This window comes from Pyrus communis, chromosome 1 (genome assembly GCF_041283825.1).
Source record: "Pyrus communis isolate YQ-2024b chromosome 1, ASM4128382v1, whole genome shotgun sequence".
NCBI classification, from domain to species: domain Eukaryota; kingdom Viridiplantae; phylum Streptophyta; class Magnoliopsida; order Rosales; family Rosaceae; genus Pyrus; species Pyrus communis.
In genome coordinates this window covers 3,632,880-3,659,276 of record NC_142565.1, presented here as the reverse complement: position 1 = coordinate 3,659,276, position 26,397 = coordinate 3,632,880, and the positions used below count along the sequence as shown (strand labels likewise).

Sequence of the window (26,397 nt, the reverse complement as noted above, 5' to 3'; positions counted from 1 at the left end):
ACTGGCCATGAGAGCTGGTCTTGAGCAGGTGGTAGGTTGGGATTTGAATATGATTAATGTTGAAAGTGATTCGCTTCTAATTGTCTTAACAATGCACGAATTTTAGACGAAATTGTCTTCTATGGGGCCTATCATTGAGGATGCGGATTCTTACCAACTTTGATCGCTAAAATTGTTGTAGCCCACATCCGCCGCCAAGCTAACTCGGTGGCCCATAGACTAGCTCGATTTTCCCTCCTTTGTGTAGATGATGGTACATGGTGCAATGAACCTCCTACTATAATTAGTGATTTGCTTGTGGAGGATATTGCTTCACCCTGTACAAATTAGCCTGTTCTCGGCTTCAATGAAATCTGTGTCGTCCCATTTCAAATAAAAAATGTAGGAGGGAAATTCCAAATAAAAAATAAGACAGATCAAGCTTCATGCTTAACATAATCTAAACGAAAATTTATTATTTATTTAATATAATTTGATGGTTTACATTGATCTCATAAATAACATAGGAGTAGATGTTACATCACGTGTAACTTACCAACAACGGTAATTTGAAAATGAATGGTGTCGATTTCCCTCACCCGCAATCTAAATGGTTCGCGATCTATTCATTTCCCACCTACACCAAGAGCAATATCATCACCTACAATCTCATGTATAACTTAACGACCAACAATGGTAGTTATTATTTATTTAGAGAATTGTTATTGGCACTCTAAAATTCTCATTTTAAAATTTATACTTTCTATATTTAAAAAGAAAAAAATACTGAGTGCAAAATGAAGATTTTGGAGTGTCAAGAACAGTTCTTTTATATAGTAAAATTTCATTTGCTGTTATGGATACGGAGCTCCATTGCAGACATCGGAGCCGGCTGCCGGGTTATTCGGACCCTGAGACGTATGTGTGAACCTTGATTTTATCTTGAATTTTGTTCCTTTTTGATACTTGGGTATTTGGGTTGTCATTTGATTGTGTATTTGTTTGGAATATTTGATTTTTGAAGCAATAAAAAGCACTTTTGAATCCGAAGTGATTTTGTTGATGCCCACAGATGTAAAATTTGTGTGCTTTTGCTTAAAATTTTTGAATGTGCATGCAGAAGAAGCACCGCCAGCTTAGAATGTTAAAACTTAAAAGCTTAATTAGATCATGCATCTAAGACGGTGCTTTTCTTTCCATTGTTTTAAGTGTTCATCCGACAGAGTGCGAAGTCTTTGGTTGGAGTGGCTGGAGCTGCATCAGAGATCGAAAAGGAGAAGAAGGTTTTGTACTCGTCTATTTATGCTTGTGTTTCTGTGCATGTGTGAACGTTTGTTTACCAGACAGAAGCTAGTTATCAGTTAAGTAAAATTTGGAGATTTCTTTGTGCAGCTCCCAACTTAGAATTGTAGAATTCGACCACTCAATTTAGTTTCACGAGCAAGTGGTCATTTACTACAATGATGGAAATGTGTTAAGTTCTTGCATAACAACGTGGGTTCAAACCCCATCAGTGGCTAATCTAACATATAATCTAACAAAATCTAGCGTTTGACAGAAAAAATTTAGTTCCACGAATATTTCTTCAGGATCGTGCTTCTGAGTTAGGGGAGGTGCAGAACCTTGTTACTTTACACAGAAGTTTGGATTAAGCGCTCTCATACGGCTCCAAAGTCCTTTCGTTTTTTGTTACAGTACAAAATACACGCTCACAATTGATCTCATTACGTGTTAAAGAAACAAGTTCAACAACCCTAACAAAAGTTGCAGTAATAACTAACAAATGCGTTTTGATGACCACCATGAAACAATCAAAAGGGTTACCAACGTCATCCCTTGAAGAACAAGGTCTGGAGTCCACTAGATTTTGAGAGAAATTCCAAAGGGTTGTTGTACAACTAATATTTGAACAAAATATTACAACCACTCAAAGGATTCTAGGAATTAAAATGACGTTAAATAATCATTAATCAGATAGAAACCGAAAAGTCCGATTCTAATTTGCGAAATTGTAAACACTGTTTTGGTTGCTGAAACAACTTTGGATGACTAAAATCTATCATATGTCACAGACTAATGGGTAGTTTGACTCGTGACTACTTGCTCTTTCCGACGCCAAATTTGCAAATTTCTACTGCGTCCTTTTGTCCTCTGAGGGTCCATTTCCTCGTAGAGAGAGAAGAAGAGGGATTTGAGTCCTTGGCTTGTGTAAGGTGAACTAGTGAGATGAACTAATGAGAACTACAAAATTTAAAATGAATAGTTCAAATCTTTGAATCCATCAGCTCTGGACACAGAGATCTGGAGAGTATCTTAGTTCCAAACACACAACACCAAAATTTTTATTTCCCATTCTCTTGTACATAAATATCATTTATGAATCAGAAGTCAAATATTCCCCTCATCATCCAACAAAAATCCAATCTCTATAACAATAAGACAATTTGCAATATTTGGCAAATTTGTTTAATTAACAAACAATATTATCTGTTTTTCAAATTCTCCTTTGATGATAATCGAACCTAAGTCCTCTTATTTACAAAATAAGTAAAGAGGAATAACACTAGATTGTGGTAGTATATTTGCCAAAAAATTAAAAAGAAAAAAAAAACCACTATAATTTGTGAACATAAATTGCTAGCCTATCGGACAAGCAATTAATCTGATAGTAACAAAGGAATGAGGATCCCCTTTGTGAGGATTTCAGGATCCTCCAATCATATCCGTTTATTTTATGTCATGTAGTCAATTTTCGTCAGATACTAATTATATTTAATTTTAAATAAAAATATTTACAACAATTTCTAGCCGTATGATATATAATAAATAAATATGATTAGAAAAACCCGAAAATCCTCACAAGGATAATCCAGAGATAATCCTCATTTGTAACAAAGGACTAGTGACTATAATAGTTGGGCCCCAAATTATAATCCAATCCAGTCCGAAACACTTCCGAAACGTGGAAACAAAAAGAAGGAAACTTCTATGCGCCTCTCCTCCAGAATCGTACCAATTGTCCTGATGATGTACAGTATGATCGAAATATAAGATGGTATACTGTGTTATTATAGTAATTATGGAATATATGTGTTTAAAAGTTAATAACTTAAAAAATAAATTTTTCCACAATTTATATAAAAACATGTGATATATCACTCGTGTTTTAAACACAATAAAAAAAATTTCCCTGACGCAGACGAACGTTCCTGCATGGCCCAAGCGTGTCGCCATCGTTTTAGTGGCTTTAAACCGTCATCCATTAACATCGACTTCGCCACGTCATCTGAGCATGTGTTGGCTGGCGACGTGGATTAACTTTTAAGGACAATTAACATATTAAAAAAAAAAAAAAAACTAATTAAAAGGGTTTGAAAACTTTGAGTTTTAACGATAACGACAGAATAAATGGCAAAATGAATAGTACTAGAATTGATTTTTTAGTGTAAAAATATGGTTTTTCGTTAAAGTAAACAGTACTGGGAGTTTTTTGTTAAAGTTCCCATAAAAAAAAACATATTAACTTTGTGCTTAAATAAAGTATTTTTATTGTATAAATTTTATAATTAAAATTTTTTGACGTTTTAATTTTTATTAGAAGATTATGATTAGAAGAAAAAAAAAATTCAATTAGAAATCTTTATGCATTTAAATTGAAATAAATTCACAATGTGAATAACAAGTCACAAATATTTAATAAACTGTTCATTTATTTGATATTTTTAAACAACTAAATGATCATCGTTTTTAATAAATGTAAGAATGATTTTCAAGCTATAATTAAATGTTAAACAATTCCAACAATGAAATTTACACAGTAAATATACGTTCATAACCATGCTTGTGAGATATATCTGATAATTAAATTATATGATAAAACTCCATTATTAATAAGGGAATTGTTACTCATATTCCAAAATTCTCATTTTGCACTTCAAATTTAAAAAAAAAAAAAAAAAAAAAACATTTACGAAGATTGCAAAATAAAATTTTTAAGTTCCAATAACAATTTTGACAATAAAATATATATTTTTATTTATTTAATAACTATTTATTTATTAAACTATATGATAACTATTTATTTATTTGAGACACTATATGACCATCAATTCAAATAAATGAAAGAATGATTTTCAAGCTATAATTAAAAGTTAAACAATTTTGACAATAAAATTTATACGATAAAGATATGTTATTCATAATCCATGCCGTTGAGATATATCCGATAATTAAATTAGGGAATTGCTATCAGCATTGTAAATTCTCATTTTTCACTCCACACCTTCCACGTCATATCCTCGCCCGGAGCGGATCACTTCCCGGGCCCGCTCTATCACCGTAGCACGATATTGTCCGCTTTGGGCTTATCATTCCCTCACGGTTTTGTTTTTGGGAACTCACGAGCAACTTCCTAGTGGGTCACCCATCATGGGATTGCTCTAGCCCCCTTCTAGATTAACTTCGTAGTTCCTACGGAACCCGAAGCCAGTGAGCTCCCAAGAGGCCTCGTGCTAGGTAGAAATGAGAATATACATATAAGGATCACTCCCCTAGGCGATGTGGGATGTCATAATCCATTCCTTTAGGAGCCCGACGTCCTCGTCGGCACACCACGTCTAGAGTTAGGCTCTGATACCAATTGTCACATCCAGGCCCGGGACGGATCACTTCCCGGGCCCGCTCCACCACCGTAGCACGATATTATCTTCTTTGGGCTTACCATTCCCTCACGGTTTTGTTTTTGGGAACTCACGAGCAACTTCCCAGTGAGTCACCCATCATGGGATTGCTCTAGCCCCCTTTCTCACTTAACTTCGAAGTTCCTACGGAACCCGAAGCCAGTGAGCTCCCAAAAGGCCTCGTGCTAGGTAGGGATGAGAATATACATATAATGATCACTCCCCTGAGCGATGTGGGATGTCACATTCCATATTTAGAAGAAAAAACAAAATAAACTCGTGAAAAATGCAAATAAATTTTTAAAAAGACAATAACAGTTCCATTAAATTATATGATAAAGACACATTACGAATAAAGGTCATTAACGAGACTAAATTTGTAATTTGTAAACAAAATTTTGAAAATTAACACTCTGATTGGATGAGAAATTTTAAAATTACTAAAGAATTTTAAAATGCTCAAAATTGAAATGACAAAATTTATTTTGTAGAATTTGTTAATTTTCTTATTTGGTTAACTTCAAAGAAAAATGGAGTTTGAGTAAGGAATTTTTTATTTTTAAACTCTTATTCATAGAAATTTGGAAATAACACCTATCTATTTGAAATTTTAACTTAAGAATTGGAGGTCCCAAATTTCAAGTATTTTTTTTTTGCACGGGGAAATTCGAAATTTATATGTTTATGAATATAAACAAAAGAATTTATGCATGTTAATTTATAAATTCTAACTTAAATATGCACATTCTTATTGATGACATATCATTGAGTAATTTGCATCTTACGCGCTATCTTTATAGGCCCCGGAATGTCGGAGAGAGTATATACCAGCACGTCAAGGTATAATTCCATTTGGATATGCGAATATCCCGTTTTCATGATCCGCCTGCAGCTTATTTGTATTGTAGTAGGACAGTGGGTTGGCGATTGCAGCGCTACTGCGTTGTTGGAATTACGCTTTTGCCACGCTGTTTGAGGTGGTGGTTTTTGAGCAATTTAACGAAATTGCCCTTAGTCGATGAATGCCGGCTTCAGGTTCACATTTTCTCTGTTTTAGGCAGCGATCGGTTGCTTTCTCGAGGATGTAAAAAAATAGGGCACAAGCCCTGCAATTTGTTCTTTATTCACTTGTGTAGGTTGTGAGATCACACTGTCCTACAGAGAAATTGTAAGAAGAGTCTCTCAAAAATGAGATCTTTTGTTGATTATCTGCCATTTTATGTTTTTTACACAATGTTTTATAATATCGGCACAAAAACTAGCGTTAAACAATGAGGTGACAGAGACTCCATAGAGAGTAACACTTTGAGAGAGTCACCTTAACATTTCTCTTGTTTTGTATCTTCTTCAAAAGTTATTGGTTTTAATGTTTTTAGGGCGAAAAAGAGCAAGGCTTTGGAGCTTTCTAGGTGTTTGGAGGGTGAACAAAATTATAATACATGACCACCAATTGTAAAATAATTTACTTACGATATGAGTTCAATTCGTTTTATAAAATTGCAATGTGGGCACAATGAAAATGAAATCGAACATTCACTTTCTTTTATTTGTGTTTGCATATTGTATATGTACACCACAATCTAATAAAGAGTTCCTAAGAAAGAATAACATTTTTTTAATAGATACGTTACAAATTCATTCCATTTGTGAAAAGAAAAAAAGAAAAAGAAAGAAAAAAAAAGAAAAAAAAAAAAAGCAACCAATGTAATATTCATGTTAAACTATGAATTGGAAATCTTGGATTGATGTGTGTATGCCATTGTGCTTTTTTAGGTAAGTTTGAAAGTTCTTTTAAAAAGACTAAAAGTGTATTTGGTGAAAATGTTTTTAAAACCAATTTTTACTAAAAATCCTAATGGATTATGAAAAAACACAAAAGTGATTTTGGAATCCAAAATCAATTTCACAAAAAACGTTTTTAGTCATTTTAAAAAACACTTTCAAATTAGCCCATAATATAAAAATTGTACAATATTCATCTTAGATTCGATTATTTAATTTTATAAAATGATGGCTGTAGCTAAATTATTTACTACTTTACTCACGGAATTGGCAATTGTAATTTTTTTTTTTTTTTTTTACAAGCCTTTGCTTTAAGCAAAGTGATGCCCCTAAATATATCAAACGAACCCCAGCATAAGAATAAGCCCTAAAGAAAAGGAAGGGATGATGAAAGATGTTGATCGATGATAATGTCCAGATGAATTTTGTTCAATTTGCACCACCAAAACTCTCATGTTTCGGTGTATAACATGAGAATATATACTAGGAATATATTTATAACGGATTGGCTTGGCTTGGTGGGTAAGCTAAAAGCTTTTTAAAAGACGAGTGACTTCCAATATATAGGTCATTTACTTTAGACCATCTTCAACCAAAAGATCTAGAGAATCAGATGGCTAAAAATAATCCGAAAATCGTCTCTAACAGATGACCAATAAACCACTTGAAATAATCGAGATTAAATATGAATTTTTTCACAAGTGTACACACAACTGCATGTTTTTATGCTAACATTTTTTATTTGGCTTTATAATAATAATAATAAAATAATAATGATGATGATGATGATGCAATCTATGGTAAGTGATTTTCGTTGCTTGGTAAGATATACAAATGTATGGGTAAGAAGTATGTTTAATATAGAGGTATGATATCCACACATTCTATTTTACTTCTCATATACTTTTTTAATTTTCGGTCATCGGATCGGATGAATTGAAGAAGATCAATGGACATAAATTATCAAAGGATATGTGAGAAGTAAAATGGGATATGTGGATAACACACCCCTTAATATAATATTAGAGACAATAAATAAGATAAATTAAATTAATTTTTGAAGTCTAGAACTATAAAAATATGTTACGTTTTCAATACAAATAGTTACGTTTTATTATACAAGCGAAATTGAACACACAATTTAACTTGCATAAATCAAGTCTTTAAAACTTAAATTTATCTAGTTATAACCTAATTTTTCAAACCATTCCCAATGTTAATATTCTGCTTCACAAAACTAGAGAACATATGTTTTTTCTTGTTAGAAAATCGATATTTTAACTAATCTGAGTAACGAACGAAAACTTACAAACTTAGATATAGAGATGAAGCTCGTCGTCTTAGATCATCTTCAACCGAAGGGTCCAGAGGGTCGAAAATAACCTAAAAATTGTTTCCAACTGAGGGCTAGGCCAGAGGGCTTGTGGAATCTGAAGGGCCCCATGGAATTTAAAAGGGCCAAAGGGCTGGCTAGAAAATAAAACAATCCTGCAGATTGCTTAAAAAAAAAAATTTGAATACAACGTTAGTTAGCTAGCCGTTGTATTCAATTTATTTATTTTGGTTTTTTGGGCCAATTTTTTTTTTTTTAATCCTTAAAAATTCTATTTTTTTTCTTCCTATAAATACATAAACCATTCATTAAATTTAAGTTCTAATGTTTTTGGTTTTTTGGACTAGTTACCGTTGTAGTTTTTAAATTTAAGTTGTTGTTGGATTTGAATTTAAGTTGTTATAGTTTTAAAATTTAAATAATAAATTATGTTTGGCCCTTGGTTGGAGACGATTTTTTGTGATAGGGTTAAAATGAGCCCTATGGTCCTTTGACCATCGATTGGAGATAGAGACAAATATAACCTTGTATTGTTCATTAAAATATTAATATCTTGAAGAGCCAGAGGGCTAAAATGAGCCCTCTGGCCAGCTCTCGGTTGGAGATGGCCTTAGCTGGCTAGGTTCAAGTTTTTAAAGAATTTATAATTAAGAAGGTTCAAGAGTGCCACTTAGTATTATGGTTTATTGGTATTCCTCTCTACTTATAAATTTATAAGTGAGATTTTGATTATCGTCAAAGACGAATTTAAACCACATTATTACTAATTAATTGTGAGACTAATATACTCCTCTTCCTTTAATGTAGATAATATCTTTAGTTAAAAAAAAAAAAAAAAATATATATATATATATATATATTCAAGGGTGTAAATCAATGGACTGAACCAACTCATTAGCCCACGAAGGGGTATTTTCGTCATCACAAATTCCCACGTCCGTTGCCAAAGCCGAGAATCCAAATACAGTGAAACACTACCAAGAAGGGAAACCGAGGGCAAATTCGGGATTCAACAACATAAAATAATATTGCCACCAAGCTCACGTTGCTTGCTTTCTCTGCGCGTTTTCTTCAAGAGCTCAAACAAAAGCAGTCGTTAAGCAACTTCCATCGGAAGCGAAAATATAGAGCATTTGAAGGAGGAGAGAAACACTGCAAATTCAAATACACAAAACAGTTCCGACGAAGCTCGGATCTACTGATAGGTATGTTCCTCAGCAGTGTACTTTCATGCAATTTCCATCTGGGTGTTGTTCTTTTTCAAATTTTATGACCGTTTTTCTTCCTCTCAGTTATCTATTGATCCCTTTATCATTCTGGATTGTTTTTAAATTTTGGGTTTCAGAATATTGATTCTAATTATATCTAAGGAAGAAATTTGAGGAATGGGTTGTTGTTCAAATATCCACTTTTGTTGGGCAAAGGATAAATTTTTTGACCGTTTCGTTTCGTTACTCTTCTGTTCTTGTTGGTCAGAAGGTGGAAGGTTTTCAATTTTCCGGTAAACGTCTTTGAAAGGAGAAATTAATTAATGGGGTTTGTCCTGATTGTTGAAAAGATTATTACTTTATTTTTTATTTTTTTGGATTAAATTTATAAAAAAATTTCCCCTGTAATTCTGTTTAGTTTGAGGGGCATATTGTTTTAGCACATCTGCCTCTTCAAGTTGGATTTAATTGATTTTTGAAAGTTTTCTCAGGATTATTTGTACATCTGTTTTTTTACTGTTCCAATTATATAAATTTCTACTGGAATTGTGGCTACTACCGAAGGTGTTTGACAAAAGTATAGGGTTTGGGGATTTCCTGCTGAATTGAAACTTTGTCAAGAATGTTTGGAAGTTAGGAATCATGGAATTGATAGGTTTGAGCATGTTCCTCCCACTCAACATATGATGAAACTTTGAGCTATTTTATATGAATCTGTAGTTTATTAAATCATAGCAATTGGTAATCTCATTGGTTAAATTTCCTAATCTGAATATATTACTGGATTTTAGCATACTAATAGTCTGTAGTTGTTTTTTGGATTTACAAGTTTGTATGCTGCTTGACTCACTCTTTCTTGTTTTTTCTCTCTAGCTTGAAGGTTTTAGTTGATAAGAGGAGGTAGAAATCAATTACTTGGGTTCAATGTCAGAGCCGGAACCTGAGACAAGTTACAGCAAGCCCCCGGGAATTCGGTTAGTAGAGCACATAAAGAGATCACCCCTTTCCTACAAAACCCACCAAGCCATTGTTCTGGTTGTTACATTTGTAGCGTATGCTAGCTACCACGCTGCTCGAAAAACCACAAGTGTGGTCAAGAGTACTCTTGATCCCGAATCTTCGGTTACGAGCTTAAGGTCTTGGCCATGGAGGATGAGTTACTTAAGTAAGCCAGATGAAAGCAGAAGGTTTTCTTGGGTTCTTGGAGATGGATGGGCCCCATTTGATGGATCAGATGGCACAGCCTTGCTTGGTGAAGTAGACCTAGCTTTCCTGGCTGTGTATGCCATAGGAATGTACTTCTCCGGACACTTGGGTGATAGAACGAATTTACGAATCTTCCTAACAATCGGAATGGTGGGAGCAGGGGTGTTTACTGCAGCATTTGGAGTTGGATATTGGGCAAATATTCACACCTTCTATTACTTCCTCGGCGTTCAAATGCTTGCTGGTTTGTTCCAATCGACCGGATGGCCTTCAGTAGTTGCAGTTGTTGGTAATTGGTTTGGGAAGAAGAAGAGAGGGCTGATTATGGGTATATGGAATGCTCACACTTCTGTTGGGAACATTACAGGTTCTTTGGTTGCTTCAGCCCTACTGGGATACGGGTGGGGCTGGTCCTTTGTAGTTCCGGGTCTTATAATCGCTACTGTTGGTGTGGTGGTTTTTCTGTTCTTGCCTGTTAGTCCGGAGGATGTTGGAGCCAGTGAAGAAGATGAATTGCACTCTCCCAAGAAAATCGGGGAAGGAGTAACGGAACCATTGTTGGAACCAGAGGCAAAAGTGCAGGAGAGCGCTGTCGGGTTCATAGAAGCTTGGAAAATTCCCGGAGTTGCTCCTTTCGCTCTATGCCTCTTCTTTTCAAAACTGGTTGCTTATACATTTCTATACTGGCTTCCTTTCTACATTACTAACACAGGTACTTTACCTTGCTGTTTTGAATTTGTTGTTGTGTTAAGAGCATTTCTCAATTTGCTTTTAAGTGTATGTCATAATCCTTTGTATCGAGTCTTGTTATTGACTTACATTAATTGTTTATACATGTTGCAGCTATCGATGGAAAGTATTTATCCAGTGAAGCAGCTGGTAACTTATCCACATTGTTCGATGTTGGAGGTGTTCTTGGGGGAATCCTTGCCGGCCATATATCTGACCGCTTAGGAGCCAGAGCCATAACAGCTGCAAGTTTCATGTACTGTGCTATCCCTGCTCTCTTTTTCTACCGAAGCTATGGACACATATCCATAACTCTGAACATTGCACTCATGTTCATCACTGGCATGTTTGTGAACGGGCCATATGCTCTAATAACAACTGCCGTCTCAGCTGATCTCGGAACACACAGCTCATTGCGTGGGAACTCGAGGGCATTGGCGACCGTGACAGCAATCATAGATGGAACAGGGTCCGTTGGGGCTGCCATTGGACCGTTGCTGACTGGCTACATTTCAGCCATAAGCTGGAGTGCAGTTTTCACAATGCTGATGGGAGCAGCTCTGATTGCAGGGCTGCTTCTGACTAGGCTTGTTGTGGCCGAAGTTGCTGCAAAGATTGAAGAATCAAGATCGCAAGGGTCTGCATCACGGCCTCAACCTGCAGCAATCGATGTGTGATAATTATAGAGGAGAAGAACCTGGTTTTTTAATGAAGAGGCGACGGTCCTCCATAGTCATAGGAAGTAGAGGTTTTATCCTAAACCTTCTCCCCAGTTGTACCTCAAATTGAAGGGGAAGGGGAAGAAGGAAGGGGTGTTGTGTCTTTGTATTACATGTTTGTACATTGTTTGTACGTTTTGTGAATATAATTACTTCATGATTGGGGAGGATGACAAATTAAGTCATCCCGGAACCGAAAATTCCATTTGTTGGCTGCTTCTTTTTTGTGCTTGAAAAACTGGTTCAGGAAACGTCTTTGAAGTATCTGGTTGCTCAAACACTGAAGCATCCATATGCAGGGCGACAATGGTCGGGAAATGTTCTTCTCTTAGAACTTAGAAGATAACCGAAAAATATCACTATGACAGAGTTTTCAAGCTAATCAAGGCAATATGTCCAACTTTTTCTCATGCTGTTGCATAATTGACTTAAGATATCATCACAATAGTAGCGTCCGATTGCGGCCGCAGAAATTGACTGTACGGGAAGGAGCTTTAGATCCTGAGGAGTAATAAGGGCCACTGGAAGCTTGTGCTCTTTGCTGTGTGTGGGGGGACCAAAGAAACTTTTAGCATAGCTAAATGCTCACCACAACCACAAGAACCTGAAATCCTTTGGGTTTTGGGAAGGGGAATGGTAGGCAGGTAATCCATTTGCCATGCAACTACAAGAACGGTTGGAGGGAGATTATTGGTGCTAGTAAGTCTATATTATAGGCCCTCCTTAAAAGTCAGTCTTGACAACGACTTTGAAGAAAAAGATGATGAATTTTTCATCTACTTTGAGTGTCGCTATTTTCGGATTCAAATACGCTCCCTTATTTGTTTGATGGCAGACTTTTATGTATGGAGAAATCTTCGTGGATATCGAAAATTCTGTTCTATGATGTTCTTATTTCACGTATTATAATATGTGTAAACGATATAGTTATTATGTCTCATTTCTAAAATTTAATAATAAAGAATATATTTATACGTGTAGTGAAATACGCGGTAGTGTTTTGGATATACGAAAAAAGTATAATGTTGCACAACCCCAATTTCCCTTATGCTCCCCTGGCTAGTAATATACTAAATGACGGGTAGTTCGGAAGTTCTTTTGCGAAAAGCACGTATGCTCACAAGTGTTTTGTTGGAAGCGCTTTCATTAGAATTACATCAAAACTTCTATACAAAGTTCAATTGTTCATGTGGAAATCACATATGCTCATAAGCATTTGAATACAAACTCAGCAAACGCTTATACAGAAAGCACTTCTCAAGTGAAAGGCGCTTGAGCCCTTTTAAAAAAAATACTGCCTGAAGGGATGGCTGACTTTAAAAGGAAAGAAAATTTATAAAAGTTTGGTGCGGAGCCCATCGGTGACAATTGCATCTCAATAATAATGGTCTAGTGATGGCGACGGACAATTTTCCTTGGTATAGTGTTGTGTTTTGCTACGTTTTCTCTAACATGTTTGTTGCATCCCGAGAGATTTTTAAGTTTGTCGAGAGCACTGTTTGGTACATCAAGTATCATAATATAAATCATTGGTACTTCAAAAATAATTCCAACTACTTATACTGTAATATGTAGTGTACCGAACTGTATTCGCGACATATTGAAAAATCTGCCCTTGCCTCACCTAATAAACCACACGAATCACATAATTAATTCCTCGATTAAACTTAAATCAAATCCAATTCCACTTTCTTATCCACCACAAATAAGATAGTGTCATACTGATTTCTCCGCAAATCGATTAAATATTCAAGCACTAAGATCAAATTAATAACCTCTTTAACCATTTACTAATCCGATTTATATGAACCACAAACTTAGCTGCACGGAAATGGAAAAGAGATGTAACTCCAGTTTCTTTGGAAATGGCAAGATCTTTGGGGTAAGAAAAGGAGTTGACCCGTATCATCTGGACTTGGTTCTGATTTCTCTATTTTTTTTTTTTTTTTTAAGAATACCGACTCGAGCTCTTCCCCTACCCGTATAGAATAGAACATATTGAGCCAAATCTTCTTCATGTAAAACCTACTTCATTTGGATCGGGAAAATCGTACAGTTTTCTGAAACCATGTGCTATGGCTCGAATCTATAGTCAATCCTATTTCCGATTCCGATAGGAACAGTTGACAATTGAATCCAATTTTCCCCATTATTTTCGTATCCGTAATAGTGTGAAAAGAAGGCCCGACTCCAAGTTGTTCAAGAATAGTGGCATTGAGTTTCTCGACCCTTTGCCTTAGGATTAGTCAGTTCTATTTCTCGATGGGGGGCAAGGCAAGGGAAGGGATATAACTCAGCGGTAGAGTGTCACCTTGACGTGGTGGAAGTCATCAGTTCGAGCCTGATTATCCCTAACCCCAATGTGAGTTTTTCTATTTTTACTTGCTTCCCCGCCGTGATTGAATGAGAATGGATAAGAGGCTCGTGGGATTGACGTGAGGGCGTAGGGATGGCTATATTTATGGGAGCGAACTCCAAGCGAATATGAAGCGCATGGATACAAGTTATGCCTTGGAATGAAGGACAATTCCGAATCCGCTTTGTCTACGAACAAGGAAGCTATAAGTAATGCAACTATGAATCTCATGGAGAGTTCGATCCTGGCTGAGGATGAACGCTAGCGGCATGCTTAACACATGCAAGTCGGACAGGAAGTGGTGTTTCCAATGGCGGATGGGTGAGTAATGCGTAAGAACCTGCCCTTGGGAGGGGAACAACAGATGGAAACGGCTGCTAATGCCCCGTAGGCTGAGGAGCAAAAGGAGAAATCCGCCCGAGGAGGGGCTCGCGTTTGATTAACTAGTTGGTGAGGCAATAGCTTACCAAGGCGATGATCATATCACAATTCCAGCACTAAGATTAAATTAATAACCCTCTTTAAGTATTTACTAATGAGATTCAAAATGAGTCTGAACCACAAACGATATAGAAGCCGATTATTTTATAAGTATTTTCTGACCTAACTTTGTCCGTCGCAATGGATAGCTATTTTCACACTTCCATTTTGTCCGTCTGCAAGTGTTGAGCAAACAAAAGCAACACGCGACCGGGGCCAATCAGATAAATCCATCAGCGGGCTGGGCCAACAAGGGTCATGTTGGTTTGGATGTTATACAGCCCATTTAGGATGAAATACAACGGAATGCCCAAGACTGCAGGAGCAACAGAAGAAAACTGCACCAGCAGGAAGAAAAAACACTAGCAGGAAGGATAAGATCAAGCAGAGAAACACAGCCAAACGAGGCAGAAAAAACATCACGGCTAGAAGGAGGAATTAAAATGAGGAATTCAACACCGCCTAAGGCGGGACAGATTCATTCCGGAAGATCCTGTAATTTATCACTCCAAATTGAATAAATCACCAACTGCTAAACGAAACCTTCCTGACAGTAGTAGACAGCCACGTGAGGAACGCTTGCAGTCCCTAATAGTTCTTACCCTACCAAAAATTTTCCAGCTGTGATATGCAGAAACGCTATTAATCCTACTGGCTGCGTTTAAGCGTCATTAAGACATTATAACACAACACAGACAGTTAGTTGCCATCAGCCAACGTGATCCTTGGCAAAGCTAGACACCAAAAATGAATAATTGCAGTCAGCGTAACAAATACAACTGTGAAAAGGAAGAACCTTCTCAACAGAATGCCAGACCAAGGGAAGAAATGTCATAGGCCGATAATAAATCCTGCAGACTGTTTGGGCGATCCAAAGGAAAAAACTACAATGAAATCAGAGAGACGTCTCAAGGAAGCATGTTACGAATTGACTTCAAAAAGTGAAAGCACCATGTTACGAAGATAAAAGAAGCCTACTCTACGATGGCACTTCGTATGACCTCGAATCATTATATATTCACTTCAAGATCGTTCTAGATCACAACCCGGAATTGTGACTCAAACAACATAAAATTAACTTAATGATGGATCATGCCAAAGTATACTAATTCTGCGCCCTAATGTTTCTAAAAATTGGACATCCACCTCACACGCAATAATTTTTGCTCAACGATAATCACCATTGAGCATCCATTATTATACGCATGTCTAAGCCATTAAATTGAGCTGCTAAAAGGGGCTGAATTTTAACAGCTGACTACTTTCAATAAGTGAACCTGCACACTCCCACTCGATACTCTGCACTAAATGCGTACTATCAACTATCAAACGAAATCTCTAATTCTTCGATAAAATCATAATTACCCAACAATAAATTTTGCTCAAAAGCGATCTGACTGAAAAATCTTCACATACAGCAATGTTTACACAAATGCAGGCACAGCAGTAAAGTGCATAAAATTGTAAAACTCCTTCAAGGCTTTTCATTTACTATAACAAAAAGAGTATACATTTTGCATTGAATCGAAACCCGAAGCCCGAAAGCAACGAGTTCATCACAAATTACCTGTAACATTTTCTCCAGCAAAAATTTCATAACCGTGTACTGATCACGTCAGTTAATATTAAAGCAGAAAAATTTTCCAAAACGAGAACCTGGGTCGGAAACCGCGTCGTTGAGGAAGCAAGCAATCCTAGTCGTCGTCTCGCTTTTTGGGCTTGCGGTACTTCTCCTCGTATTGCTTGGCGATGAAGATGGCAGTGTCGCCGAGCTTCTTGATATTCGGAACGTCGTAGTTTTGGGCTATGTAGATCCCGGCGACCGTGCCCACTAGGAAGGAGAAGCTGCTCTTGATTATCCCCATCCGAATTTGCAGAACAACAATCGATTCAAATCGATTTCTAGGGCTCCCGATTTGAATTCGCGGGTTTTTTTGGGGAAGAAGACATTGGAGCCTGGCAGAAGTTGAGTTGTACCGGTCAGCAACGTACAACTGTCCAATGCGCCGATTTATTTAATTTTTTTTCAGATCTTATTCTTTTATTTTTCAGAATTGTAACGAAAAACGTCTGATGTTATTCATTTTAATGAAAAATTATATTTTTAAACTAAAAAATCAATCATGTTATTATTTATTTTACTCTTTATTTTGTTTTTATCTTTAAAACTTAAATTTTTCAAATCATTTTTATTAATATATTTTTTATTTTTTGATTTATTTTTGTTTTATTTTTTTTTTTAATAGTTAAAATTTGGAATCTTGCTTTTTCTCTTTTGCTTTCCACTTCCCGCAAAAATTGACCCAGCCAGTAAACTGTCTTTTGGTAAATAAATAAAAAAATAAAAATAAATAAACAGTCTTTTAATCAAAATATAAAAACCAAAAATCAAAATTAATAAAATTGAAATCCACCCCTCTCTATCTCCTCCGACGCGGGTGAAATTTGCAGAAACTCCCGACCGACGCAGCGGTCAGCGTCGTCGCAGCTCTAATCAGGTCCTTAATTTCTCAACCTTTGCTGATTTTTCATTTAATTACTCCCAAAGATCGAACCTTTCTGCTTTGATTTCGCTTAATCACCTTTGGTTTCGAGCTTTTTACTGTTTTACCCGCGTTGTCATGGCTTCGAATTATAGGGCTTCTCGATTTTATGCTTTGGCGGTTTCTGATAGCAATTACAGGAGAAAGCCGATTCCTTTTGATTGAATTTATATTTTTTCAGGCATCTATGCAACTTGATCATTCGGTGGCGTCCAATTGATCACATTTTGTTGGCAATTATAGTTTCGATTGCGAAATTATTTCTATAATGATTGAAATTATCACTGATCTGGGTTTAAAGAGTTAATTTTTTATTAATTAGGAATTGTTTAGCATTCTAACAGCTCGTTCTAGTCATTGTTGTTGATTGTAGTGTTATTCATTGTTGTTTTGAGAAACTGTTCATCAATGTCGCTTTTTCGTGGCAGGTCGTACAGTTTCAATCTGAGAATTTACCATCGTATGTTGACGATTAATTCCCCGTCATGTTTGAAGCTAACTTGAGGTCTATGCCCCGATTTTTTACTCCAATGACAAGATATGGTCAAAATGAGGAAGGGATCTTGCTAATTCAGTGGTGATGAGAATTTCGGCGTTGGGGTTTAGTAAAGAGGTTGAATTTGTTACCAATGGGTTTGAGATATATAGCCATCTCTGCGGCATGTACAGCAATAAGCTTTGCGGGTCTCCAGTTGTGGACGGAAACTTCTTTAGTTAAACTAAAATCAGATGGACTGATTGCAGAGAATTTGATTAATGCGGCCAATTTTGGCCATGTATTTGATCTGCTTTTGGGTTCTTATACTACCGTTGGACTGCTGGCAAATTTTGTACTCAATGCATTTATTTTACTCGTTCTATGTCTCAAGGTAATATTCTACCTCATCTGGAAACTTCTGTTGTTGCACAACTGTAAGTTTGATGGATGCATGAACTAGTGCAGTGGGTTTATAAACTTTATATTACAGTGAATAGGAGATTTATTAGTTTGTGGGTCACAGTTGTTGGTATCGGTTCTAGTATTACTTTCATATGTCGTGCCAGTCTGATGAATTTTGGCAAGAAACAAATTTTCTACATTTCCTGCTAGAGATGGTCATACCAGATGCCATTATTGAAACATGCAATAAAAATCTTGGAGCTACTAAACTACTCATTGTCAGTTTTCCTTTATGTATGTGAAATTTGTTTGAGGAAGGTTGATTTGATCATCTGATGTCTGTTTCTAATCTGCAGACTATATTCTTTGTGGAGTTGTATCCTTCTGAAACTCGCAAATTAATTGAACGCCTTGTCAATTATGTTATTTACAAGGTGAATACTTTAACTTGCTGTCAGTTAATTCGCTTGCTACCAGTAGAATCACTACTTTAATGTGATAAACTTTCCTTTTTAATTGTTTTATAATACTTAGTGTTTAATAACTCCATCATGTATTAATATGTATTGTTCAATGATTTATGCTTATCGATGAATGTCAAACAGGGCACTTTTCTACCCCTGGTCATCCCTCCTACAATATATCATGCGGGCATGTGGTCAGTCTGGTTGATTGTTCTTTGTTCTTTAAAGGTATATAACATGATATTTATCAAGAACATGATGTTTATGGAAGTATAAAAGTAAGTGCATACCTTTTTACCTATCTTTTCTATGTACTTATATAGATGTTTCAAGCTTTGGCTCGAGATCGACTTGAAAGGTTGAATGCATCCCCTTCTGCCACACCATGGACATATTTTCGGGTGTATTCAGTGTTATTGCTGGTGCTCACCGTTGACATTTTCTGGTATTGCTTTATCACTTTTCTTGGAGTACGAACTAGCTCTCTTGCATGTCACTTATCATGTCCATTTTGGGTGCATAACAGGATAACACCACAGGTTACAGGGTGAAATACTCTTTTATTTTATCTTTAAAAAAATTTCTGTGTTTGTCTAGCAGTATTAAACCACTCCAATGCCACCTTTCTAGGCCAAGTTTTTCTTTTGCCTGGACTAGATCATCAATCAGCTTGGATTTTTTTTTCCCAAAACCTGCCGAGAAAATACTTGTAGTGGATCAGTTGTTTAGTATTCCGAAATTATTTAATTGATTCATGAAGTCTTTGTTCACATAACTATGTGTTGCTCCTCTCTCGTTGCATGAGTTTGTATTACTGAGAATTGGTTCATTCTGTATATTTTTCTCGGTGCTTGCAGGATAAGGCTGTGTGTGGTGATATATAAAACACTGGGTTTATCCATGTTTCTCCTGTTATTATTTGAGCCTTTCAGTATTGCATTTGAGACACTGCAGGTAATCTCCTGGGAATTTTGTCATGAAACGTTATCATGTTATCTGTCCAATTTTAAAAAGATAGTTGACAGTGTTGGTTGGCTTGTCACAATGCTTTTGTAGGCTATTTTGGTGCATGGATTTCAGTTACTTGATATATGGATCCATCATTCAGCATGGGACAGTTCAAATTGCGAGGGGTCTAAATTATTTGATACATCAGCAGCTGGTAGTTCTCCAAATTTATTTTTATTTTCTCACATCGTAAATGGGGTTGTTGGGGATGTTCCTATTCTCTATAGTACATTGTATTGGTAACAGCTTACTTGAGTTTTCAGATCTAAATTGGGGGTTATATGTAGTCAGGTTATAGTAGTTACTATTTTCATTTTGTCTCACTGCAGGTTTATTGTTGGAATGGAAAGGCAGTCTTACTCGGAATTTGGGATTTATTCTTGATATGGCAACATTGTTAATGGCCCTTGGTCACTACGTGCATATTTGGTGGCTTCATGGCATGGCATTCCATCTGGTGGATGCAATCCTTTTTCTAAACATACGTGTAAATATTTGTGTAAATATTTTCATTCTACTTTCTATTGGAACATCTGTTTTCTTTCTTACTTGATTCCCCAATATCATCTTATTCCTAATTAAGGATTCATTATTGAGCAGGCCTTGCTAAGTGCAATTTTAAAACGTATAAAGGGGTTCATCAAACTGAGGAAAGCCTTAGGTGCTCTTCATGCAGCACTTCCAGATGCAACATCTGAAGAACTACAAGCATATGATGATGAATGTGCAATTTGTAGGGTATGATTAGTTTTTCCCCGAAATTGGTTACTATTTCAGTTTTTTGTTGGCTCCCCAAACTTACTTGGAAAATGGCAGGAACCTATGGCTAAGGCCAAAAGACTACACTGCAGTCACCTTTTTCATCTTGCATGCTTGAGATCTTGGTATGGTTCATATTATTTGTCAAGTATACCCTTACGTTTTCATATTTTTTAATTTTAAAGCATGTGGTGCCTAGGAAAATAATGAAAGTTATTAATAATTCCAGGTTGGATCAAGGTTTGAACGAGATATATTCATGTCCGACTTGTCGCAAGCCACTTTTTGTGGGCAGACCTGAAAATGAAATACATCCCCGCAGTGAAGAAACTTCGAATGATGAGCAGCTTGCTCGTCAAATAAGTTCAGGACTTGATCGACAAAATACTCCTGGACATGTAATACCTGCTGGTGTGTTTCCCAATCAGGCTCAGAACCCTGCAGAAGGCGGTCCATGGAGGTACGAAACCTTATTTAGGAAGTATTGTAGTTTCTCTTTGTAATAAATTCCATAGGGTGATTAGATTCCAGTTCATAAACAAGAAGACAAATATTCTGTATGGTTGCATAATCCTTAAAGAAGCATGCAAAACAGGCACTCCTCGTCGCTTTTTTCTTAAACTGTTTGATTGCGAAGTAATAGAAAGCAAACAATTTCTTTCCCGTTGCTGTTTATTCCTTATACGCTCAGATGCTGTAAAAGAAATTAAATCTGTTAGAATAAAACCACATCAGGTAAAGACTTCCATTAAAAAGAAAACATAATTGTTTACTAGTTTATATAATACACAATATATATCATGCTTCTCCTTATGGCCCATAGGGGTGCAGGACTGGATCCAGATTGGTTGCATACTTGGCCAAGTCAGGGAGTGGACGGGGCAGGTCCTTCTACAGCCATAGGATCTGTTGGACTGGGGAGAGTTCAGATGATGATGAGGCATCTTGCATCTGTAGGGGAGACGTATGCCCAAACGGCCCTAGAAGATAGTGCGTGGAGCCTCTGGCCTATGAATGCCCCTCAGGTTGCTGCAACTGGTCCATCTATTCCTGCTGACGATGGAAGAAACCATGGAGGAGCACGAAATTTACATACGAGGACCCCCTCACGTACTGTGAATGACAACCTAGCAAACATACTTGCCATGGCTGAGACGGTGAGGGAAGTTCTGCCTCATATGCCAGATGACCTAATTTTCCAGGTACAGTTTGTTTTTACGACACAATTATGCTTTTCGTACGAATATATTGTCAGTTGTCATTTTATAACAATTATATCGAAGCTTGTTTTTAAACTTTCATTTTACATTCCATAATGTATTACGTTTCACAGGATTTGCAGCGAACGAATTCAGTTACAGTTACTGTGAATAATCTTCTCCAAATGTGACGAGGCATTGTACCTTCTTTTGTTGTAATGTGTTCCCAAATACCCGAAACTAGTTAAGGTTGTCCAAACACCACGATCGTCCTCTGTGAGACTGTTTCCCCACCCACTGTACATAAAGGCAGCTCACCGGATCACTTTTACCGATGGAACACGGAAAAGAGGCACAAGTATAGTTTCTTTGTTTTGCAATTCCCCCGTGAAAAATAAATTTTCGATGTGTATCATTGATTGTTGTTTCCTGTGGTTTGGAATTTGCCATTCGGCTGCCTCGGCCAGAAGAGTTGGTGCATACACGAAAATCTCCCCTGCGGTTCATAGCTTTGCAAGAAATATGAAATATGCACAAATAGAATTGAGTTACGCATTTTTAATCGAAAATAGAATTGGAGGGACATCAAACGAATAGTAAACGAGCATTCACCTGTGATTTATATACGACGTATCCAATTCTAGGGACGTATTTCTCTACTTTCGTATGCAATACCCAATTGTGTGTATATATCGAGTTTGAACAACAGGAGATGAAAGTAGTCAAAGGGCAAAACGCCGGCTGAACGACATGGGCGCCGAGACGACCAAGAAGTGCTGGGTTTGAGACGACATGAGTCGGGCTATTTCGTCAAAGCACAAACACCAATGGCTATTGTCTAACTAAAGCCGTTATGGGGGGGTGGTTCTGCAAAACGTCAAAGTCAACAAGCCATTGTCTCTGCACGTGTCAAATTCTGGTTAAACTGACCCAAATTTCTGATTTTCTTCTGCGTTGACTTTCCTACTATGAAGAAAAGAAGTCTACCATACGATTCTAATTATTAAGAAAAGAATAGGCAGCCATCTCTAGCGATGAATCAAGTGATAAAGAACACCCGACGTCAAATATTATGTTCAATTTTGTTTTTTAAAATATTGTATGACATATAAAAGAGCAATCTTAAACCAACAAAACTTCTCGTTTTAAGAGGATTGGAGAAACGTCTTTCGTATATTGTTTTGCTCTTGCTACAAAGAAGCTGTTTCTACAACCCATGAGAAACAACATTTCCGTCTTGATTCATCGTTAATCAATCTATATATTAACTTTGTCTTTTAATGGTCTCTTTTTCACCTGAATTTTGTGGGTATGGTTTTTAACTTCACATTGAGGGTCCTTTTCAAAATTCAATGGAGTTGTTAATGTTGTCTATGTTATTAGTGACAATTGCAGCTACTGTTTTACTGAGGTTCAACCATTTTTATGTCCCCTTGCACCCCTTTTTCTACTCAAAACAGTGCCTTCTGTCTCTCACCAGCTCTCGTCCTTCGGCAGCCACGAGAAGCTGGTCCTAGGCTGAGTTTCCTTATGTCATGGTAAATAATAATCCCACCAAATTAACCCACGATTAAGCATGTTAGGTTAATGTTTTAGGGTAAAGTTTTTGTGCAGGTACGGAAGTTCGAGCAAAAAAGCATGCATGCAACAGACACGGATCGACAACCATGAAAATCTGACGGAAAGAATTGAGGAGGTTTTCGATAGAAACAAATCAACGTGTATTTTCTTTTGTGCCTTTCCACTTTTTGCCTCAACTTATTTACTTTTGGCCTCAGCACATTCCCCTTGGTTCTATATTTTTATATGAACGCCATCGACAACGATGCTTCGAAGTTCGAATTTACAAACTATATAGTCCAAAGGTTTATTTGTATTTTACTCATCTAATTGGGACCATTGGGACCATGAAACTATTTCTTGATGGGAAAGCAAGGTCTTAGTTCGATGTGAATGCAGGTGAACACTATCACGTGCTCGGGATTTTGAGGCGTGACAGAAAAACTAGCAATACATTGCAACTAATTTTTAAGTGCAGAACATATGAATTGACTAATCCCAGCTGCAACAAACCTACTTTTCTCTTTTTTGCACAAAGTACTAAATGTTGTAGTGTAAATTCATGAGAAGTGGAAAATTATGGTCTGTCCAAATCATCCTCCGCAACTGAAGGAAGCATGCATGCGTCCTTGTCTAATTATTTTTTTAATTCTTTACATTTGGTCATAATCCCGATTAAACTAGTTAACTTTATACCGATTAAGTTGTGGCTTAATTCTCTCATGCATGTCCGGAGTCCATGAACATATATATGTGTTTCTCTCAAAGCCTCAAAGTATAGCATATCTAATATATCTAGGAGTTACGGTTTCACTTTCCTTGGTGAGGGTTTAGGGTTAGGTCTTTATATTGGGGCCCTTGTTTTAATTTCTAGTAAAATAGACAAGTCATGCAACCCACCACAACCTTCTTCTTTCTTCTTGCATAAGTCTCATCACTCACTGTCTCTCCATCTTGTCACAACAAATCGAAATATCCTTATATAGTTGCTGCTGCTTCTTCTCCATCTCAAGATCGTCGTCATGTCGAGTATCATATATTCTGTTTTCTCGATCTTTCTTCTGTTTCTTTCCATGCATGAATGCCAGGCTCGCTATATCGTGCTTGTCCCTAAGGGTGTTGGAGCAACATTCCAACCTTCCAGCAAGGTTTGTTATTCTTGTGTTTCAATTAATAGGGGTCGTTTGAAAATAATTTCATTTTTAATTAGTTTTCACTTTGTTTGAAAACTGAAAACTTGTTTGGTAATGAAAACCAGAAATTGCAAATTACTTTTGTGAGTTCTCAAAAATTTGGCTTGAAATTGGTTCTGTTTTCAAATATTTGAAAAACTGAAACATTGTTTGCTGCAGTGAGTGCAATCACTAAACTAAAAACTAAAAATTGAAACTAAAATGGTTATCAAACGAGCTCTTAATATTTCCGCTAAGTTTATCTATGAAAGTTCATAAACTAATGCATGCACTGTTAAATTTCAGGGTTTGTTACTTGTGGAAAAGTTTAAAACACTTGGAATGGATTCCAGTAAAGGATTCGTTACGAAGGAAGATGATGAAGTTGAAAAGGTTCATGGTGGAGCAATCACTAGTACGACTACTCAAGACACAAATGAAACAAAGGACTCAAAGACTCCTCCTCCTCCTGTAAATGAAGTGAAGTACAATAGCAGAGGACAAAAATCAGGTGTTGTACCAGCTACTAAGCCTCTTGTTTCAGTTTCTTGGCCTGTACCACGCAAGATTAATCGCGCCAAGAACCATGGAAAAACTAATCCCGGGATTTACTCAGATTATTCGAGACCAAGAACACGTCCTCCATCCCATAACTGAGCTTAACTTCTTTATGTAGTAACATTTTTTTTCCTTCTTCATCTATAAATATGAATATATCTTTATCTTTCATAAGAATATACATAAAGAAAGCGCTTAAAGTATCCTTGGAGTATACGATCTCTATATCTCGAAGGACTACTTTGTATCTAAATAGTACTCAGATCCAATTGAACATATTAATTATTCCTTGCTGAGATCTCCAGTTTTAATTGTAAACCTAGATATTAAGTATTAACTAATCAATGTATTATACATGATCGGTCGTCTTCTTGTCATTTCATTGATAGGGATGGAACATGCCGGAAGTGAGATTCTAGAGTCTCTTGATCACATGGTGGGCTTGCTTAGAGCAACAAGTCCTACTACTAAAAAGGTAATCAAATTCACATAGGAGTCTAAGCACTACTTGAGTTGATCTTCATTTTCTAGCTAGATGGGACCTCATTAGGATCAATCTTTTTCAATATGTCGAAACCTTGAGTTGATCTTGTTTGTATGCCTGAATTGTTGAATATGCGAGTTGGAACAAATAAATTGGATGTCGATACTGGTAGTTGCAATGTTGAGGTTTTACTGTAAAATAAATTGGTCATATGAGTAGTAGTTCAAATCCTTATAAGCACATGCAAAGTCTCTTAGTTATCCGATGTGAGATTCACACTCTCAACAACCATCTTATGGATGAAACCCACGGGAAAAATGATAGGAATAATTAAACCGTCGGTGAGATTGAAAAAATCAAAGTTCTATATATAGAGGATTAGTTGAGAATGTTAATAATTGATCAACGTGTTTCGTATGCATATGTTGTATGTGTAGGAAGCAAGGAGGAGAGCTCTATCTGGTAAAGAAGCAGTAAATTACAGCACTGATGACAAAGTAGACGATAATGTGGTGCATACAGATTACAACCCACCACATTCGACACCACCCATTCACAACAGAAAAACTTGATTACGACCGATGTGATCTAGGGTTTATACAAGTAGCTATGGGCCTATGGCTACAAGTATATCTAGTGCAAACATATATTATATATAGAGACAACCATTTGGTTGCTAATCTGCTGTTATGTTTTCTCATATCAAAGGGTTCATCAGAGACCTCATTGGTTGTATTAATACAAAAGTAAGGACACTACCATATATCAATCAGGAAAATAAATATCAGAAGAATCAAGTATTACCCTCCACAACGCAAATTAAAGGAAGAAACGATTGGTTAATACGGCATAATTTCAATTGATATCCAGAAGGTAGGATGCACCACCAAAACAGAAATAAAGAAATAAATGAAAAGGCTAATTAAGTAGGAGTAAGAAAATTCCCATATTGCTGTGATCCACATTGAAACAGAAAACCTCCAGGAGACAACCCCGCCACGACGGCAGAAACCATCCCAAGCAACCACCCTATCACCACCGCCCCACACATCATCCTCACCCCAACACCTCCGTTACTCCCACCACTCTTCCTCTCTCCTTCTGACGCCGATGATGAAGATCTCTTCACATCAACTAACTTAGCAACTACTCCTCCATCAGTCTCTTCCTTCTCCTCCACGATCACTTGACTACGATTCTCACGACCAAACAAAACCACCGGCAGTTCCTTGTACTCTTCTTCTTGTACTTCTTCCTTTTCTTCATAACATCCTTCTAGGTCTTGGTACCGCTGCGGGG

At 36.7% G+C, this 26,397-nt stretch overlaps 4 protein-coding genes across 6 annotated transcripts; 3 read left to right on the top strand and 1 right to left on the bottom strand.

Annotated features, from left to right (window-relative positions):
* Positions 1–8,656: 8,656 nt before the first annotated feature.
* LOC137720475 (putative glycerol-3-phosphate transporter 1) lies at positions 8,657–11,835 on the top strand. Its single transcript, XM_068459548.2, has 3 exons — positions 8,657–8,978; positions 9,855–10,899; positions 11,031–11,835. The coding sequence occupies exons 2-3, from the start codon at positions 9,906–9,908 to the stop codon at positions 11,591–11,593; spliced, it is 1,557 nt and encodes a 518-aa protein (XP_068315649.2). The 5' UTR covers positions 8,657–8,978; positions 9,855–9,905; the 3' UTR covers positions 11,594–11,835.
* Positions 11,836–15,932: 4,097 nt separating this feature from the next.
* On the bottom strand, positions 15,933–16,482 carry LOC137719437 (uncharacterized). Its single transcript, XM_068458474.2, has one exon. The coding sequence runs from the start codon at positions 16,334–16,336 to the stop codon at positions 16,166–16,168; it is 171 nt and encodes a 56-aa protein (XP_068314575.1). The 5' UTR covers positions 16,337–16,482; the 3' UTR covers positions 15,933–16,165.
* A 347-nt stretch (positions 16,483–16,829) lies between these two features.
* On the top strand, positions 16,830–21,739 carry LOC137720250 (E3 ubiquitin protein ligase RIN2). 3 transcript variants are annotated; one of them, XM_068459293.2, is made up of 13 exons: positions 16,830–16,969; positions 17,443–17,883; positions 18,251–18,328; positions 18,500–18,586; positions 18,682–18,803; positions 19,216–19,312; positions 19,415–19,520; positions 19,696–19,853; positions 19,967–20,104; positions 20,183–20,250; positions 20,355–20,585; positions 20,949–21,327; positions 21,459–21,739. In XM_068459293.2, the coding sequence occupies exons 2-13, from the start codon at positions 17,644–17,646 to the stop codon at positions 21,513–21,515; spliced, it is 1,761 nt and encodes a 586-aa protein (XP_068315394.2). In that variant the 5' UTR covers positions 16,830–16,969; positions 17,443–17,643; the 3' UTR covers positions 21,516–21,739. The 3 variants fall into 3 exon arrangements, with proteins under 3 accessions (XP_068315394.2, XP_068315392.2, XP_088549097.1); XM_068459291.2 differs by having other exon boundaries at positions 19,696–19,865; XM_088692971.1 differs by having other exon boundaries at positions 16,846–16,969; positions 17,452–17,883.
* A 1,922-nt stretch (positions 21,740–23,661) lies between these two features.
* Positions 23,662–25,876, top strand: LOC137719483 (uncharacterized). The gene is made up of 4 exons (XM_068458524.2): positions 23,662–24,032; positions 24,363–24,567; positions 25,004–25,089; positions 25,536–25,876. Exons 1-4 carry the CDS (start codon positions 23,907–23,909, stop codon positions 25,668–25,670), a joined length of 552 nt encoding a protein of 183 aa, XP_068314625.2. The 5' UTR covers positions 23,662–23,906; the 3' UTR covers positions 25,671–25,876.
* Positions 25,877–26,397: the final 521 nt, after the last annotated feature.

Excerpts from the sequence above, each read along its gene's own strand:
- LOC137720475 (XM_068459548.2), top strand. The coding sequence starts at position 9,906 with ATGTCAGAGCCGGAACCTGAGACAAGTTACAGCAAGCCCCCGGGAATT. Across the intron at positions 10,900-11,030 it reads TTTCTACATTACTAACACAG|CTATCGATGGAAAGTATTTA; the intron begins GTACTTTACCTT and ends TACATGTTGCAG.
- LOC137719437 (XM_068458474.2), bottom strand. The coding sequence starts at position 16,336 with ATGGGGATAATCAAGAGCAGCTTCTCCTTCCTAGTGGGCACGGTCGCC.
- LOC137720250 (XM_068459291.2), top strand. The coding sequence starts at position 17,644 with ATGGGTTTGAGATATATAGCCATCTCTGCGGCATGTACAGCAATAAGC. Across the intron at positions 18,329-18,499 it reads TCAATTATGTTATTTACAAG|GGCACTTTTCTACCCCTGGT; the intron begins GTGAATACTTTA and ends AATGTCAAACAG. Across the intron at positions 19,313-19,414 it reads TTGCATTTGAGACACTGCAG|GCTATTTTGGTGCATGGATT; the intron begins GTAATCTCCTGG and ends ATGCTTTTGTAG.
- LOC137719483 (XM_068458524.2), top strand. The coding sequence starts at position 23,907 with ATGTCGAGTATCATATATTCTGTTTTCTCGATCTTTCTTCTGTTTCTT. Across the intron at positions 24,033-24,362 it reads CATTCCAACCTTCCAGCAAG|GGTTTGTTACTTGTGGAAAA; the intron begins GTTTGTTATTCT and ends GTTAAATTTCAG. Across the intron at positions 25,090-25,535 it reads CAAGTCCTACTACTAAAAAG|GAAGCAAGGAGGAGAGCTCT; the intron begins GTAATCAAATTC and ends TTGTATGTGTAG.